General features: G+C 34.8%; 1 protein-coding gene across 1 annotated transcript in view; it reads left to right on the top strand.

The window, feature by feature from the left end:
• LOC145276289 (uncharacterized) overlaps positions 1-19,099 on the top strand; it is a 90,599-nt gene that overhangs the window by 21,339 nt on the left and 50,161 nt on the right. Inside the window, exons 7-10 of the mRNA XM_080127707.1 lie at positions 4,335-4,505; positions 11,736-11,994; positions 16,302-16,395; positions 18,583-18,655. Of these exons, the coding sequence (XP_079983833.1) occupies positions 4,335-4,505; positions 11,736-11,994; positions 16,302-16,395; positions 18,583-18,655 (597 nt within the window). The remainder of the gene's footprint in view (positions 1-4,334; positions 4,506-11,735; positions 11,995-16,301; positions 16,396-18,582; positions 18,656-19,099) is intronic.

Genomic DNA, 19,099 nt, shown 5'->3' with positions numbered 1-19,099 from the left:
AATGCCAGCGTTTTACAAGGTCATATGATGGGGCATTATAACAATAAGTTTCTTTCATTTCATCAAAAGTCTCCTGGGGTGTACGCCCTTTCAAATACAAAAACCGGATCACTGCTCGACAATCAACAGGCTCCATTTCACACTTGACTCAGTTCAAACACCTGTAAAACCGAAATCACAATTATTTCAGAGCTGTAATTTACCACATAACCGTAGAGATATACATGCAAAATTTCAGCTATATTTGGAAGAAAACGTTGAAATGTTTGCATTATATATATATATATATATATATATATATATATATGATGAGTGCAACGTCTTGTCAGACGAGTGTCACTCCCTAAGACACGTCAAGTCCATGAGCAGAAAATTACTTCCATCGCCACAGGACCATTTTTATAAGCAAATGCCTGAGGGAGTATCTATACACAGATGATGTTACAGTGTCTTAGTTTTTACGACAGCTAAGTCTCTCTCTCGGATCAAAATGTTGAGATCCAGCAACAAGCAAGAGCAAGATAGCCAGCAACAAGTTAAACTGCAGACCAGCTTAATGCGGATACTGGTCTCCCGCTTTATGATTTTTTAAATCAAAGATTTGCTTCTCCTAGAAAAGTTGCCTTCACCACGGCTTAAGGGAGCCCTCTCCACCTCAACACACACATACATACACACAAACACACACGGTGCTAGTTGGCCGTTAACCCCGAAAAAGGGTTCATTCGCCCTTTGAAATGTCTTGTTTTTTATCCTTCAGGAAGACTAGCCGCCCTCCTCACCAAACAAGTCTGGTGGGGGAACCAGTTTAGTCGCCGGTGACCCGACCATATAGCATATTACATGACCTGACTAAAAGTCTCGAAGTTTCTAGAGAGAGAGATAAAAAATGTCGATGTCGGAAATAATTCCAAAATAAATTAAATTAAATATATTATCAATTAAATTGTTATTTAAAGTTTACTTAAAAAATTTTTTTAAATAGAACACTTAAAAAATCTTCTCGCTAGAAACAGTTCCTTCCATACAGCTATTTAGTAAAATTAGTTTTCCTTTATGCAATATGCAAATGAGATGGTCTATTAATTGTATATTTTGCAAGAATCATACTATATATAGAAATAAATGAAAGAGTAAAGTAGCAGACTCTTTGTATATATCAATATAATTGTGATCAAACAAAAAACAAACAAACAAACAGACATGAATATGAATTTATACATATATACACAATTTACTTACCTTAAAGTTGTAAATAAAAAATGGACATAAATCAATATTATTATGTTATAAAAAATCAACGCTTTTTCTCGATAATAAAATTATTTGAAGTTTAAAAAAACAGAATTCTAAAAAAATATTATTTTTAAAGAAATTAAAATGCTAGTAAATTCCAATATATCGCGATATGAAGTTTTAAATATAGAATATTTTATTAAAGGTTTCCAATATTGAAAAAAAATATTCATATAATAGAATATATGATTATTGGCAATGTTAAATTAGAACATCCAGCATCAACTTTAAAAAAATCCTTTTATGATTTGATTTTATTTAATTGAAGTAGTGGCAAATTTATTTTTGTGCCTTTTACAAAAAAAAAAAAAAAAAAAATGAACAGAGACCTCTAATCAACAGTCTTGTAATTTACATAATTTTCGTGAGCAGAGAACGTTAAAATAAATTTAATACGATTAACTCTCGTCTGCGAAGTTCGTGAAAAAGAAATCTATTTGTTTCGAAAAAGGAAAGTCTTATATAATTTTTATCCATTTTTTATTGTACATGCTTATTTATCCATAAATGTCTGCATAAAACGCAAGAGAAATTATCAATTAACATGTAAATTTTTATTGTTTTTGCGTTTTTTTCTCATACTTACATTGATATCATTAAAAAATAACACGAACTAGTTTTGTTTCGTAAAATATAAGACATAACTTTTGTTGGAACTTATGCGCTTATGTTACGGTGCTAAAACAGTAACATAACGTTATTATTTAGAAAGCCATTCTTAACATAGGGAAGGGAGTTTTGTAAATATTTTGTACTTTAACAACGTGAGAAATGTATCGTAAAACTCAAATTTAACTTGAAAATACGATTTTTAAAAAAATAGCACGGTAACATAAGTGCATAAGCACCATTTTTATTATTAACATCTTCGATTTATTTAATGTAAGGTAAGAATAATTTTAGCATACTTTTATTTTTCTTGTCGCTCCTTTTTTCAATGATTACTGCTCCACTATTAATATTTTATATCTTATATATAAATATTTAAAGTATTAAATAAAACGACTGTGGAACAAACTATTTATATAAAACATAACTTATATTAAAAAAAAATATTAAAAACCCTGTAACTGGTTTCATCGTGTTACATATATTAGGTGATTGTATTTTCTTATATAAGCAAACGAACAAAATAATTCATAACCTATTATTTCTTAAGGTTTATAAATTTTTGAGATGAGGATTGGTTATTTGTATTATTATTTATCGGATTACTGTTCTCATATTAAGTGTGATTTTTACAAGGTTTCGGTCGATATAACCTCCGACCTTCTTTAGAGGAATAAAAGACGAGTCAAATGAGGTATAGGTTGTTTAAACAGTTGCATCTAATTTAGCTTAAATTTGCGGTTTAAAAAAAAATCCAAGCGCAAATTTTTTTTTTGGCACCACTATATATATATATATATATATATATATATATATACTATCGAGCCACCCGACATTACCTGGTCTTAAAATACGCTTTATATGATATTTTGATTAATGCAGAATTCGTATTTATTATTATATTATATTGGACGCAATATATAGTAATGATTTGAAAAGTAACTACCAAGAATCGAAATCAAAAAATTTAGCTCACGATTTACTTTTTCCTTTGACGTTAATGACTAAGCTATAAAGGAATGTTTACTTCAAGGCTAAAAATTAAAACATGAACCAATATCTATTACGTTATGCATGCATAGTCGTAATGCTGTCATTCGACCTTTACTTGGCAAATTCATTTTTTTTAGTTTTCACTCTTTTGCACTGATTTTCCCCGGCTAAAACACGAGTATAAAATTCCGCATAGGTTCGAATACCCTATATATTAAGTTTCGTGACTGTAGACCAAAACCACTTGACATAGGAGTGTTGAAAGCAAAAGACAGTGGAGTCCCACCAATTATTTTAACCTTTGAAACGTGAAAAGTTCATTTGAACAGATTGTTTGGACAACTGTTTCTTATCTTGGTTCTTATTTTGACACCGTATCAGTTAATGTAATCTCCAACTTGCATCTTTTTGAACCCTGGAACAACATCAATATTTTTACTTAACACATTTATCCGGTTATGGTCGATGGAATAAGAAAAATCTACTCTTGAGAATTAAATAATGGGTTTAGTTCGAAATTCCATTTTTCCATTAGTTTAAAAACTAGAGAACGACATGGGCTCATGGTGTAACGGATAAGAGTGTTATGTATCAATCAGTTCCAAATAAACGTCTTTTGAAGGTCGAATGTTCAATCCCCACCGTAAGCGACACTGAACAAAGAACAAAATCACAATTACTTAAAACTCCTACCCGGTCATGGCTGATGGAACGAAAACAATCTATTCCCATGGGTTAAATAAAAGATCCAGTCTAAAATTCTCTATAATTTCTCTCGATTTCGCTATAAAAATTCACAAGTATAAAAAGATGCATTGGAAGTTACATCAGCAGAAACGTTGTGACAATAACGAGCAAGATGAGAATAGTAATCCAAATTATGCAAAGAAATTATCAAACATTATCTACAAAAATTGGAAACGGATCATTTACTTTGAATGGGTTCCTTAGTAAAAGACCTATAATGTTCCTATTTACAATGCCTCCCTACGGGACAGAGTTAGACACCAGGGTCGCTTTTTAACGTGGAGGAAAGGAACAAAAATAAAAATTGTCTCAGTCGTGAAGGATTTCTCCTCCATTGACAGAGAACAAGAAATTGAAGTGCAGCATCTGAAGAACAGATGGTATTTATTTGCTCCCCCACCGAGCAAATTAGGCACAAGGCCGATTTTTAATGTGAGGAGTGAAGGGAGGGGGAAGGGAAAAAAGGGGACCAGCTCCCGAGAGGTGGGAAATGGGAGCTGGTTAAAGGTCAGGCATGTGGGGTTGCCCCCACATCTGGTCTTTGCTAGTCATAGCTTGCAGTATCTGCCGGAACAGATACTACACTTTGATCCCGGCCCGAAGGCCAATGAGACCCAAATATTCTTGTGTAACTGATACATTTTTATGTTGTATTTTATAAAGTTTATTTTATTTCTCTCCTTTTTTAGCAAATTGTCCGGCTGGTAAAGAGCCATTAGCAGACTATCTGTCGTGTAAAGACTGCAATATTGGTTATTACAAAACTGAAACGAACAGCATTATATGCATCAAATGCCCAGTTAATAGAACGACCTTGGAAACAGGATCAACAGATGTATCTCAGTGTTCAAAGGAAACAGGTTAGTAGATTAATATGGTTGTACCAAATATTGTTTACGTGAATCAAGTGTAACTTTTAATGGGGAATTTAATGGTATGCATACAAATTTCAACTTCTAATAAAACAGAAATCTCAGATTCTCGAATTTAAATCGTTATAGAATTGCCTAAGAGGAAACTATATTTGATTCTGTCTAGCTATTTTGTCTTTTTTCAGCACCTTCTTTATAATACTGTTCTGGGGTAGTTAACACGCCATATATTCATGATAATATGGATTCGTCTGGCACGATGTAAGCCAGAAATTTCTGTTTTAGAGGGAAGAGCATACACGCAGTTTGACCATTTGTAGTGAACACTAGAACATTTTCACCTTAATATTGTGACACCTAATCAGGACCACAACATTAGCGACGTAAGGATTCGAAAAAAAGAACCTACACTGATCTTCTTTGGATAAACAACTTTTGGTAAACAAACTCGTACTTCTACCTTCTTTGGAAAAGTAAATGGTGGCTCCACAAAGTGTTTTCAACGACAAAAAAATGACTTCACCTCGAAAAAGCGTATTTTTCAAAACGCTGTGTGTAGAAAAACATACAACACTTTCTATTGCTAAAAAGAATTGGTATAATTCATTTCTAACATTCAATGACATTTTTATCGGCCCAGAATTTTTTTTCCTTTATCCAAAAGCCTTTATTTGTGGGCTGTTTGTTGAAAGTAAACGTTTTGTTTGGTTTTAATCACACAGATAAAAGAAAAGAAAAAAGAAGAAACCTTTTTTTTTTCTTGTGGGCTGACCCATCTTCGCTTGTGCAAATATCGTAATTTTTCCTCTCTGCAAGAAGCAATATTCGGTTTACAGTATATATTTAATTAAAAAAAATATTTTACTGGGACTAAAAATTTCTCAATCGAAAGCTGCACGATTTCGTTTTCTCGATAAAAGGAAAAAATATATATATATCGGCTCTGCGAAGGATCGAACCCGCATTCATTCCATTACGAGAATTCAGTTCAATGACGCGAATACGCGACTGGATTTTTTCTTTCAATTCGTTTTATTACTCTAAATTCCTCTGGACGCAAAATGCGTGCGTGTGTGTGTGTGTGTGTGTGTGTGTGTTTGTGTGTGTTTGTGTGTGTGTTTTCGACAGAGTTTAAATAAAGTTGCGGGTTTCCTGTTTATCGTTTCGTAGACACTGATTTGTCTGGTGAGTCTATTTTTCCAAAATGGAAGGGCTTTCAAAGCAACTAGTTGAAACGATGCAGTTACAACGGACTCAGACTTTGAAATTACAGAAACAAAACGAAGACCAAAAAAAAAGAAAAAAAAAAGAAAAATAAAGAAAAGAAAAAAGAAGAGAAAGAGGGACTGAAAGAAAAGAAAGAGAAGAAGACAAAAAAGAAAGAGAAGGGGAAAGAGGAGAAGAAACAAGAGAACGAGAAGCGGAAAGGAGAGAAAGAGAAGAGGATAGAAGGAAATTCAGCGAAAAAAGTACTGGAAATGTAGTCACATTCAAAGAAAACATTGGAACTATTAACAAAGTAATAGCGAAGGAAGACAGCAATGAATCAGACCAGAATGTTTTTTTTTCTCTGACCGCGATTTGGTCAGCATTTCACTATTGTCCTAAATGGGATTGGACTTTTGAAGCATGTTTTCATAGATTTTAGTAACGTATTCAGGATCGATTCCACGCCATGGAGTGAGCAGATGAAGGTTCGTCTTTTATTACAAAAATTGGGAGCTGTGGAACATAATAAATTCGTGGACTACATCACTCATGAACAGACGAGCGAATTGTCCTTCGATAAAACAGTGAAATCTTTGATGGAATTATACTGTCCAAAAATCAGCTTATTCCATAAAAGATGGGGATGCATGAAACTGACCCGCAAAGAAGACCAAGATCACACCACATCTCCTTCAGTCATAAATAGACATTGTGGCGACTTCGGACTATCCTCATTAATTGCCGACAACTTTAAAGTCGTTCCCTAATATTTTTCGGGCAAAATAGGCCGCTGTACAAAAATGGAAGTGAAGTTCAAGTTACAAGAAAATGCCACCCCAGTCTTCACAAAGAAACACAGGGTACCATTTGCCTCTATACAAAATATTGACATAGAATTAGACAGACTTGTCAAAGCAGGAATTTTGACCCCAGTCGACTACAGCGAGGGGGCTGCCCCCGCCGTATTGTAAAAAAATATCAAACGCTATCAGAATCTGCGCAGACTTCTCAACCGGGTTGAATGCCGCACTTAAGGATCATCATTACTTGTTATCCAGCTCCGATGAAGTTTTTACGAAACTAAATGGAGGAAAAATATTCTCAAAAATATATCTGAGCAAAGCGTACCTCCAGATTCCCGTTAAAAAAGAAAGCTCCAAACTTTTGTGCATTATCACCCACAAAGGACTATTTGAGTTCAATAGGTTAGCTTTCAGAATCAAAGTCTCACCAGCTATCTTTCAACAGATAATCGACACAATTGATTTTTCTATCGAATACTGGACGATATTTTGATGAAAAGCGAATCTATAGAGCAACGTAGAAATCACGCTTTTCAGGTATTCGAAAAGATAAACGAGTATGGCTTCACACTTAAAGACGTCAAATGTGAATTTTTCCTCGACAAAATAAATACCTCGAGCAGATAATAGATAGAGATAGTAGGCTCATAAGAGTAGTGGTAGATGGACAAAAATCGGAGGCCTGCAATATAAATGCTGGAGTCCCTCAGGGGTCAATCATGGGCTCAACTCTCTTCCTGATCTACATCAATGACCTCCCTAAACACATACTTAAATCATTCGTTGACATCTATGCTGATGACACGACCATCTACGGCAACACATCAAACGCTGTAAATGACAAAGTTCTCTCTTATTCTCTCTCCTCTGATCCCGAGCGCATGGTTCAGTGGGGGAAGATGTGGCTGGTTACCTTTAATGCATCCAAAACCAAACTCCTATCCTTACATCATCAACGCTCTGATCCCCATCTGGCATCAATTGTGATGGATGGCTCTCGTCTGGGTGAGGCCCCGTGTTTTGACAAGCTTCTGGGTTTGACCTTTACTCCTGATCTGAAATGGAACACGTACATCAAGTCTGTTGCCAAGGTCGCTGGAAAGATGGTGGGATCCTTCTACCGCTCCAGAAGATATCTCACTACTGATGCAATTCTCTATCTATATAAAAGCCAAGTATGTCCAAGGATGGAATACTGCTGCCATATCTGGGCAGGAGCTGCTAAAAAAGCCTATCCTGCCTTGACAGAGTACAAAATAGACTTCGTGGCTTAGTGGGGGATGCCCTTTTCTCTACCCTGCAACCTCTCTCCCACAGAAGAGACGTTGCGAGCCTATCCTTGTTTTATCCTTATTTCCATGGCAGGTGCTCGTCTGAACTCCAATCTCTGGTCCCCCCTCGCCAATCTTTCACGAAAAACACCCGTCTAGCTGAATCCACTGTGAAAAATTTCCCCCACTCTATATCTGTACCTAAATCAAAACGCGGATTCCATGAACAAAGCTTCTTTCTTAGAACTGCACGCCTGTGAAACTCTGTTCCGTCTGCCTGCTTCCCACCGGACTACAACTTGGATGTCTTCAAGTTCAACGTTAACAAATTCCTAATGAACCGCCCCCTAAAGTAAACACTTCATCAAATCTCCACACTAACGTAATGTACTTGCAATAACCCTTATCCCTGAGTGGCTTCCAGGCCTTGATAAGTGGTGATCACTGTGTAAAAAAAAAAAAAAGACGGACCGATCCAGAAAGATCAATAGCAATAAAAAAATATGCCTGAGCCACATGACATAGTAACACTGCAAACTTAAAAACCTTTGCAGTGTTACTATGTTATGTGGCTTAGCTAATTACTATCAAGCCTTCATACATAATATGCGCACATTGCGCGCACCTTTAAATAAACTACTGAGAAGGACCAGGTTCGGAACTGGACCACAGAATGCATGAGGGCGTTCGGAAAGCTAAAAGAGGTGCTCATATCGGAGCTACTCCTGACCATTACAACTCAAAGATAGACATTATCGTCGCAAGTGATGCGAGCGCATATGGAATCGGCGCGTGTAACCTGCATAAAATCCCTGACAGATCGACGAAACCGATAGCACACACGTCGAGGACCCTACTACCCACGGAAAGGAATTATTCCCAGATAGAGAAAGAATCCTTAAGCACCATCTTCGCGGTAACAAGGTTTCACAGATTTCTCCATGGACGACATTTCAAACTTAAAACGAACCACACACCTCCATCTGGCTCGAAGAAAGGGTTGTCTACACATACGGCAAATAAGCTCCAAAGATTTTGGGAAAATCCTATTAAATTATGATTTTGATATGGAGCTCCTTCCGTCAAATAAAATTAGGACACACAAACGGGCTATCCAGTTAATAACCAAGGAATTGTGAACCACTTGAAGACTCGGTGATCGCATCACTACAATCAGAGAAATATTATAGTTCGATCCTATGCAACACTGTGAAAGATTTACCGTTACTCTGGATGACGTAAGGAAAGAAGCCGAAAGTGACGATTTTATAAGAGAAACCAAGGAAAACTTGCAGACTGATGAACAAATAGCAGAGGTTTTCTAAACATGCCACCAGGTATTAATATATATATAGAAAGTAGTTGTTCCAGCGATCCTACAAAAGAAAAATCTTAAAGAATTTCCACACGGGACACCTGGCGCCACCAGAATGAAAATTTTAATTCATTAATACGTGTACTGGAAAAACATAGACAAGGCTATTGAAGAAAAGGTGAAAGCAAGCAGAGGATGTGCACTAGCTGCTAAAGCGCCACCAATTCAATTTAGCCCCTGGCCAAAAGCTGATTACCTATAGTCATGGATACACGTGGACTATGCGGGACCACGTGATGGACAGTACTACCTTATAGTAGTTGGGTAGCTTCTCTAAGTGGCCTTCTACAAGGAGGGGTCGCTTTTCTCACCAATATTTTCGAAAGCCATCCACTCTTTTCGACTGATTACCCTTAATTTAAACCTACTGCACTTCCGGTTGGCGATAGACACAACGGCAAAGACGTCACATTTTTTCACATGCTTTACCTCCATCGCAGTACGGGTTCGAGCCTGCTTGCCAACAACCTCTATTTTTTCTTTTCTTTTTTTTTTTTTTTGCTCAACACACATCTTCAAACACCTGGGCAACGTCGGGCACCCAGGTTAAAGTTATAGATACAACTAGTTAGAATAATAAATAATTTACATTTTCCCTTTTTTTCTTTCCACCAAGTTTTTCACCTAAATAAGTAGAATCTCATTTTTTGATGAGGGGTATTCAACAAACTTTGTTAATCTACAACAACAACAACAACAACAACAACAACAATAATAATAATAATAATAATAATAATAATAATAATAATAATAATAATAGGATGAGGAGAAGGAGGAGAACCCACCCTCGTAGATTAATAATGTATATTACGCCAAAATATGTTAATTAGGAAAAACTAGTTAAGCTCAAATATTTTTTGCTGTTATTATTAATAAGCTTTTTAAAGATAGATGTAGTGTTGCAATTTTTAGTGTGATAAAACTGTTCAAATAAGCACTGCTTTTCTTCTTCTTTTTTGTTATCTTCTTTTCTCTCTTTCTTTTTTTTGTTCATATGAAACTATAAGTCATATCATACGAGGCAAACAGAAAATATTCAAAACAAGAAAAAACAATTCAGTTTAGTAAGTCAATATCGATGAGATAAGGACGGTGGTTGACTGAAGTAATAAATCTAAGGTACTTATTTGTTAAGGAATCACATTCAAACCTATAAGCAAGTATCCGACAAAAGTCAGTATTCCAATGGTTATGGTGTGAGGTGATCCAGCTTCGCCGATATGCGATTGATTCTTTCAATGGTCGTTCATTCACAGGTTTCCCCTTTCTTTCATTTTTTTTCTAACCATCGACGTGAAGATGATTCCATGAGCAAGCTTAGTTGATCTCTCTCATTTGGCTTGTTCCAACATATCTGGGCGAAGGTATATTCATAGTTTTTTGTATATTTCCTTTTCGACTCGATGGAAAAGATTTACTTTGAGTGGGTTATCGGTTAACTTTCTCACCGCTGGTGTTGATCACATCTTTTTGTGGACAGCCGCTTAGCGATGTGTTCGATTCAATTTCTTTTGCCCAATGACTTTTTTCTCCTGCCGTAATTCGCGGCAAAAGTTTTTTTTTCGCGCGCTTTTTCGTTTTGGGAGTGGGAGGTGGGGTGTCTGTCTGCGGGTTGTTTGACTGATAGATATAAAAAATAAAAGAAGAGGAGGGTTGATAGCCACTTCTGCATTATGCCATGTTTTCTCATGACAGCACTGTGTGAGAAATTTCCCACTAGAGAAATATTTCTCTGAAGTAATTTTCATTAGTATAATTGTCTTTTATTGTATAACGGGCAATTGCCTGTGTTTGTATCTTTGTGTGTCTAGCTCAAAAAAAAAAAACAAACTAATAAACAAGCATCCTCAAAATTGGTATTTTCTTGGTTAGTGTTGTCCCAGATGAATATATAAAATTTAGAATCTTATTATTCGCTGAGAGTAAACAGGGTAGACTTTTGTCGAAAGGGAGGACAATTTTTCAGTGTTATGTACTAATATGAATATAAAATAACTACTAATTCCCCAACATATCTAATGTGTAAAGGATAGTTTTCTGTGTATGTATGCCCATCTAGTGTGGATAGACTAGACAACGGATAAAAAGAGGTTAGGGAAAGAGAGAGGGTTAAAATAAGGGAAGGGAAAAGAGAGAGAGATAGAGAGATATGTTACATTTTTTTACCTGAGCAATGTTGGGTAGCCCTGCTAGTTAAACATAAAGGGTTTCCATGAAAAAATCATTATTTTACAAAGGAATGTTTTTGATGAGTTTTAGTATATTTATATTTCATTTGTAACCGAATTTAAATGCTTATTTTTCAGAATCAAACGCCAACAGCCAAAGTACTGTCGACATTGTTATCAACCTTATATATATATATATATATATATATATATATATACATTTTGTTTGTAAAAAAAATTAAATGCTTATTTTTCAGAATCAAGCGCCAACAGCCTAAGTACTGTCGACATTGTTATCAACCTTATATATATATATATATATATATATATATATATATATATATATTTTTTTTTTTTTTTTTTGTAAAAAAATTTAAATGCTTATTTTTCAGAAACAAACGACAACACCCTAAGTACTGTCGACATTGTTATCAACCTTAAATACTTATTACCGGACTGTGAAAGCAAGAAAGCCTTTTATGAAGAACAAATAAAGACAATGATAAAAAAGAGGATAGAAGAAATGTCAACGTCTTGGAATCTCTGTACTACAGATTGCGAAATTTCAGTTAATATAAATTGTGCAACGTCTGACAGGAAGAAACGATCAACCACGAATGATGCTGCAGCATTGCGCATTTTGAACGTAAAGTACGGAAACATTTATTTGATTAAATTTTCTTCTTTTTTAAATGCATTTATATAGACGATCCTACAGTACATTGATATTAAATTCTAAAAAGACATTAGAATGTGTATTCATTGTCAAAGGTAGTGTTAAAATTATCATTTATGGGGTTACTGGTACTAGAATGACTTAATGGCAATAGGGGTCAGATTTATCTCCCCTTAATATATTTAATTGTATCAAGATCAAGAACTATCCGTCCTTAGTTTAAACTGTGACCCAACAGTAGCTACACCTTTAAATCTGTCTAATAGTTAACTCTTCAAGGGTGACCTGACTCACTGGTATACTGGAAAATATTGCTCAGATGCTCGGAACACACAAAACGCGCACGACTCTAAGTTTGTGTGGCAACACTGTTTACTTCAAATGGCTATTCGTCCTTTTGGCATTATGCTGAGCTCTTTTCTCACAACGGCTTGGTCTGCCTCTAAGCCGTCTGGGCGTTAGGGAAGACCTGAAATCAACTGCACCTTCAATTTAACAGGCAATCAGCAAATAAAAAAAACAGTGTTCATTTTTCTTATAAACAAAAAATTAATTATTTATTGAAAGTTACAAAACTCTGAACGTCCATAAGTTTCTGACTCTAAATAGAAAAATTAAATCGGTGGCTTTCATTAGTAAAGTCGAGGTTTTTCTTTCACAGTGTTGATTTAGTCAGAGGTTTCTCTATGACTGGTCTGAATACCCAGGGGGTTGGCAGATTGCATCCCTGAGGCTATTTTTGCCTTTCATTACATTGAGAATCAGATCCCCAGAATTTCATTTCACAATTCTCAGAAAATCAATCTCAGGCAGTTTTTTGAAATTCTCAAGCTTTAAAACAAAATTATTTTCTTCTTTGTCCTCAAATCTGTATTTTTGACCGTCAATTTAAATAGGAGGATCCATTGCCTTCACCCTCCATTATGTCTCTACCTTTCACCATCACTCACGTCGGAGGGTCCCTCTTCCTCTTTCTTCATTTGCATAACCAAGGGTTTTTTCTCAAATGCCATTTCGTATGAGTAAAAAAATAAATAATTTGGTTATCTTTTGGGGGTAATCAAATTCCTGAACAATAATTAATAGACACTTGAATTTGTATCCATGATTTTGCTTTTCCTTATCCAAATAAACTCATAATGTCTGGCCTATATTTCAGGTGACCTAACAATAAACTTTGGCCGCCCAAGAATTTGGTTAACTTCTTTTCTTAAGAAGGGTAGCTTATTCAGATAGAACTTGTCAAATCGCCCAAAAGGCGCAATTTCTGATATTTTTCGAAATATCTTTATATTCCAGACGTCAGAGTGGCAGGTCTGCAGTAAATGAATAATTAATGGTAGAAAATTATTAGAAGATGCATTCATCGTTAATCATATCATAATCGAGGGTTATCTGTTTCTAGTTTCTTTTGTTGTTAATTTTTGTAGGGAGCTATTATATATTTACAAGAAATGATTTTCAAATTATATATATATATATATATATATATATATATATATATATATATATATATATATATATATATATATATATATATATATATATATATATATAGGGTAAGTTGTTTGAATTCCGTTATGCGAGTATTAAATTAATTTGAATAAAAAGAAAATACTTATCATATACGTTTAGAAAGCCAAATCACGAGGCAGAAATAATCAATATTTTACACCTTAAAACAGGTGCAATATTTCACTTGTTTGAAATTTATATATTTCGGTTCTTCAGAATTTTGTTTTATTTTGTTTTGTTTTTGTTGTGTGTGTTTTTTTGTTTTTTTTTTTCATTATTATTTTTTGCCATGTTGTTAGTGTGAGAAAATAAGTCTCTTCAGTACGGTGTGTGGCTACATGAGATTTACATAAATATATTGAGATATTTGAGATTTTGCGTCCTTCCACCCTTTGCTTAAGGATGCCTCAAAGGTGTTCTATTGAGTTCAAGTCTGGAGACATTCTTGGTCAGTCCATCACCTTTACCCTCAGCCTCTTCAGTAAAGCAGTGGTTGTCTTGGATGTGTGTTTTGTGTCATTGACACGCTGGAACACTGCTCTCCGACCAAGTTTTGGAGCGAGGGGGTCATGCTCTGCTGCAGTATTTGACAGTACATGTTGGAGTTCATGTTTCCCTCAATGAAATGAAACTCTTCAATACCTGCAGCACTCGTGCAGCCCCAGACCATGACATTCCCACCACCATGCTTGACTGTAGGCATGACACACTTCTCTTTGTACTCTTCAAATTGGTGTGCATGACTGTCACTCCAGGAGGAAGCCTCTTCTGAAAGCAATACACAAGAAAGCTCGCAAACAGTTTGCTGAAGACATGTCAACAAAGCCCATAGATTACTGGTATCATGATGATACGAAATTTAATTTGTTTTGTTTTAATGGCCTTAAGCACGTGTGGCGCCGACCATATTAATATTGACAACTTTTCGGAAGGGGTGTACTCGCTTTGCTGCCAGGCATTTAGCTTTTAATGGCTATATTTTGAGTTATTTTTGGGGGAAAATAAATTAACTCGGTTATATATGCTGCAGACAGAATACTTTTTATTTTGTCAAAAATCCTTTTTGTCCCATGAAGAGATATACTTAAATATTTGAAGAAATGTGAGGGGTGTACTGACTTTTGTGATGCACTGTATATATATAGTCAACACTTACCAAGGCCTGGAGGTCACTTAAAGATAGGGGTCAATTGGTTTTTGGTGAGACAACACCATGATGATCAGTGATAGTAGAAATTAGATGAGTTAAATTATTTTAGAGGACGGATCATCATAACTCGTTTACGTTGGACTTGAAAATGACAGCTGCCTTACTTAAACTAAGGCTCTTGATAAGTTTGGCAACATCACAAATATTTTGAACAGCATATTTTCAGTTGTGGTACGAAATTTGATAAGTAGGTGACCTTGATTGCAAAGGGTGGAATTTGATGCAAAATTCTTATCAAAAATTTTGTTTTTGTCAGATGCTGATGAAATTACCTCAGATCTATTGATGATGGTTAAGATAAAAGACATACACTTGTTCAGAACACGGTTTGTTATTTGCTAAAACTCGTGGAAACCAAAACGTTACCTATCTACTTTAGACTTGACGTTTTTGCATTTTTATTAACATTTTGCAATAACTGCTGGCAGTCCTAAAGGTTACTTTAATTTCATAATATCCATTTCGTTGAAATCAATGGAAAAAGTGATTTCTGTGTTTGATGGCAACGACACATTCTGGGGTGAACAATGGTTGGCTGTTTAGTTTTTGTTGTAATTTCTTGGAGGGTATGAAGTTGTCCCTACCACATGGAAAGCCATCTCTAATGTAGGTACATATTCAATGTCCATGACAATATTTAGGGTCAGATTTTGATGTCAAGTTTGAGTATACTTTAATTGCACACTCATCTAGGTAAAAAGCGGTATAATGCCAGTTTTGCACAGCAACAACAGGCTAGGTTTATTCTCTTGTATTTCAACCTCTGAAAAGTTGAAATGTAGAGCCTAATGTTAGAGAAGGTGGTCTGGTAATGGGGGTCTACCTTGAAAGTTGAAGCTCTGGGTTTAACCTTGCCTTCTTTCTTGAGACTTGTCATGATGAGGTATGGGGATATGTAGTTGCTGGCATTCCTAAAGGCGACTTTAATTTCATAACATCTATTTCGTTGAAAGCAATGGAAAAAGTGATTCATGTGTGCCATGGCAGCGACACATTCTGGGGTGAACAATGGTTGGCTTGTTTTAATAGACTAGCCATTCAACATTGTGAACATTAAAGTTTTCACAGATGTGAATGGTGGCCGAGGGATGAGTAGAATGTGGTAAATTTTCTCAGAAATACTCTCAAAAATAGTAATTCCATAATTGTGTGAAATATGAACGCAAGTGATACTCGGAAGCACATATAGGGCAATTTAGGATCTTTGAAGATGTCCCTACTACATGGGAAGCCATCTTTAATGTAGGCACATATTCAATGTCCATGATGATATTGAGGGTGAGATTTTGATCTCAAGTTTCAGTATCCTTAAATGGCAAACTCATCTAGGTAAACATGGAGTGAAAGAGGGTGAGAGTAATAGACAGTAACTATGTAAGTGATGAATAACTTAGTGTGCAAATAGAAAAAAATATATAGTTGCAAAAACAAAATTATCCAGATGCTTAATTTGTATAATAATTTGATAAACAGTCTCAAATAAATTAATATTCTGTACAATTCATTTCTAATTTTGATCCATGGTCAAATTATTGATTTTCTTTTTTCTGTTTTTAGGTCTGATACCGATTCAAAGACAACAAATGAAATCACAAAGGCAGAAAATGTTTTCAGACAAGATTGTAAAGTGAATTCAGATCAATATCAAATGGTAAGTACATCATAAGTAATGGACAACTTCTTTTTAGAGGTGGGAAATTTTAAATAAAAAAAAATCATTGAAATGTAATTTTTTATTGTACAAATACGTGCTTTATATGAAAGATTAATTTTTGGCATTTATTTAAATACAATTTCGAGCATATGATCCTGTGGCTCGCGCATATATGGCGTAATATAGATGTCCAATTTTCACAAACTATGATACATATAAAATTAAGCTGTATTTCGGCAATAACATTGAATGTTGTCTTCCGAACGATCTGTTGTGTCTTACTTATCAGTATAGACATGTAACTTTATACATCTCCCCCCCCCCCCAATTAATCTAATGGGGTTAAATCGCACGAACGAGGTGGCCAGTAAGAGATTCATTTCTTGAAATTATTCGTTTATCAAATGTCTCAAAGAGAGTTTCAAAATAAATCTGCACAATTTGCAAACGCACCTCGGGGGTCAGTCTCTTCATGATGAAGTGCCAAACCAAAATGAACTTAAAATAACCGATAGTTGCCAAATCTGCAGTTAAAAGAAAAAAGAGTTGTTAATTTAAAGTTCGTTGCCTTTAAAATGATACCCTTTATTATATATATATATATATATATATATATATATATATATATATATATATATATATATATATATATGAAGTCAAAGGTTGCTTTGTAGCTGTGTTCGAATCTCCCAAGTAGTAGCAATCGTCACTTCCTGCACTGATGATTGCAAAAGCATAAAATACGAGTGTCTGTAGGTGTAAAAATAATTATTTATAATTATATAGTCCCTTTAAGAAGAAATTTTCTAAAGTTCAGCACTGTCTGAAAAATAAAAGCGAACGGCTGGCCTTGTGTGAGATCATCAATTGTGATGGTTTAATTGAATTAACATTGTGCCTGGCACTTAAAAGTTGTTAATTTTCCTTAATTCTCCTGGCGGTTGATGGTGGCCGAGACACAACCTTCCTAGCAAATTTCAAAAGTAGCTTTGTAACTGGGTTCGAATCTTCCAACCACTAGCAATCGTCAATCCCTACACTGTACTACTGTAAGTTAAGGATTAATAGAGACATTCTAAGTGGAAAGTTGTGTAGTGAGATACTTGTTCATATTACATTTAAATTTCTGCATAATGACACACTTGGGGAAACAGGGAGAGAATTCCAAAGACAAGCAATTGGAGTCAATAAGTTATTGGAGCAAAAAACTTTTTTGGCATCTGGTGACATCTAAAGTGAAGAGGTGTGATTCTGCTGCTTATTGAGCTTGTCGGATGTCAATGGGGGATAAATGTAGCAAGTTCATTGGAGCACATTGTTGAAATACTTGTAAAACAGACACGGGGATGCAACATTTCGGTGATAGAACAGAAGTTGAAGCTTGGTAGACAGCATGAGACATATATATTTAAATGTGTGAAAGGTGATAACCTACGGGCGAAAATGAAATTCCTTAGCATATTATTAAACAGCAATTAACAATGTGTCACATTGTTTTTTCTAGCAATAATTAAAATTTAGTAACCTTAAAAAATTGAATTTTCGGCATGTTCAAACATATTTTTTTTGTTTTCATATTTGAAGAATTTAAGAGGAGACAATTCAAAGAGTTGGTAAAGTTATTGGTAAAAGCAAAAACAAACATTAAATTGACAATAACATGAAATCAAATATTATCTGAATATTTTATTGAATTAAAATTTAAAAAAATTAGATTTTATAAAAAATTAGAATTTCGAAATTAATTACAACAGACATTTTTTATATTTATATGAAAATGTACGACTTGAAAAAAAAAACGAACGTATTAAACTAAAACTGTCTAAAACACTTTTTTATAAAGTTATGACGTCATAACCACTCATGGTCGTTTGAAAAAAGGCGCTTGGGCATAAGTTTTTACCTTCGCGTTTCACGTTCGAGCCTGGCCACCGTGGCTCATTTTTTTTTTTTTTTGCTCGCACGGGCATTCTCTGGTATTTTGATTAATAGAAAATTTGTTATGATTTACTTTGGGGCGGGGGGGGGGGGCAATTTTTTTTCAAACGAACAGGCACACTCTAAAAATAAATAAAATCGCATGACAGACTCGGCGTTTATTTTATAGCATAGAATTACGAATATTGTTTATCGATTTTATAGAACATTTAATTTTTTTATTTATTTATTTATTTATTGTTTCAGGGTTCAACAAAGTTGGCCGATTGTGTGGTGGACAGTTCTTGTAGTTATTCGAAGTTGGTTTCGGGAAAATGCGGTAAAGTCTTCTTGCATCAACTCTTCGAAAAACATTTAGGTACTCGTTAAGATAGAGTCAGCAAATTGGTTTTTAAAAATATTTCGCTTTAAGCAAAAACAATATTACGTACTTAATCGTCATGTCGAAAATAGTAATATATCTAAAAAATAACGGAGTAGAACAACTGCTATTATATTTTTAGTAAAAAGAAAAGTCTCTCGTTCTACAGACAACAAATATTGCATGCAATGAACAAATAATCTAAAATATTCGTTCCGAGTTATGTCCCTGTGTAGGAACTTGTAGACTTGTCGACGAACGCTGTACGCTTGCCATCGCGCTGGGAGTCGCCAAAATGTAGTAATAATGAAAACAAGAAAAGAAGTCTCATTCTAACATTTAAATAACATCTTTATTGGTCATCTTCGTTAGTAAGAATAGAGAAACGGGTTAGTCGTGGAA

The sequence above is a fragment of the Euprymna scolopes genome, unplaced genomic scaffold, assembly GCF_053919585.1.
Source record: "Euprymna scolopes isolate OS-2025 unplaced genomic scaffold, ASM5391958v1 sca80, whole genome shotgun sequence".
NCBI classification, from domain to species: domain Eukaryota; kingdom Metazoa; phylum Mollusca; class Cephalopoda; order Sepiida; family Sepiolidae; genus Euprymna; species Euprymna scolopes.
This window is presented reverse-complemented; position numbering and strand designations above follow the sequence as displayed.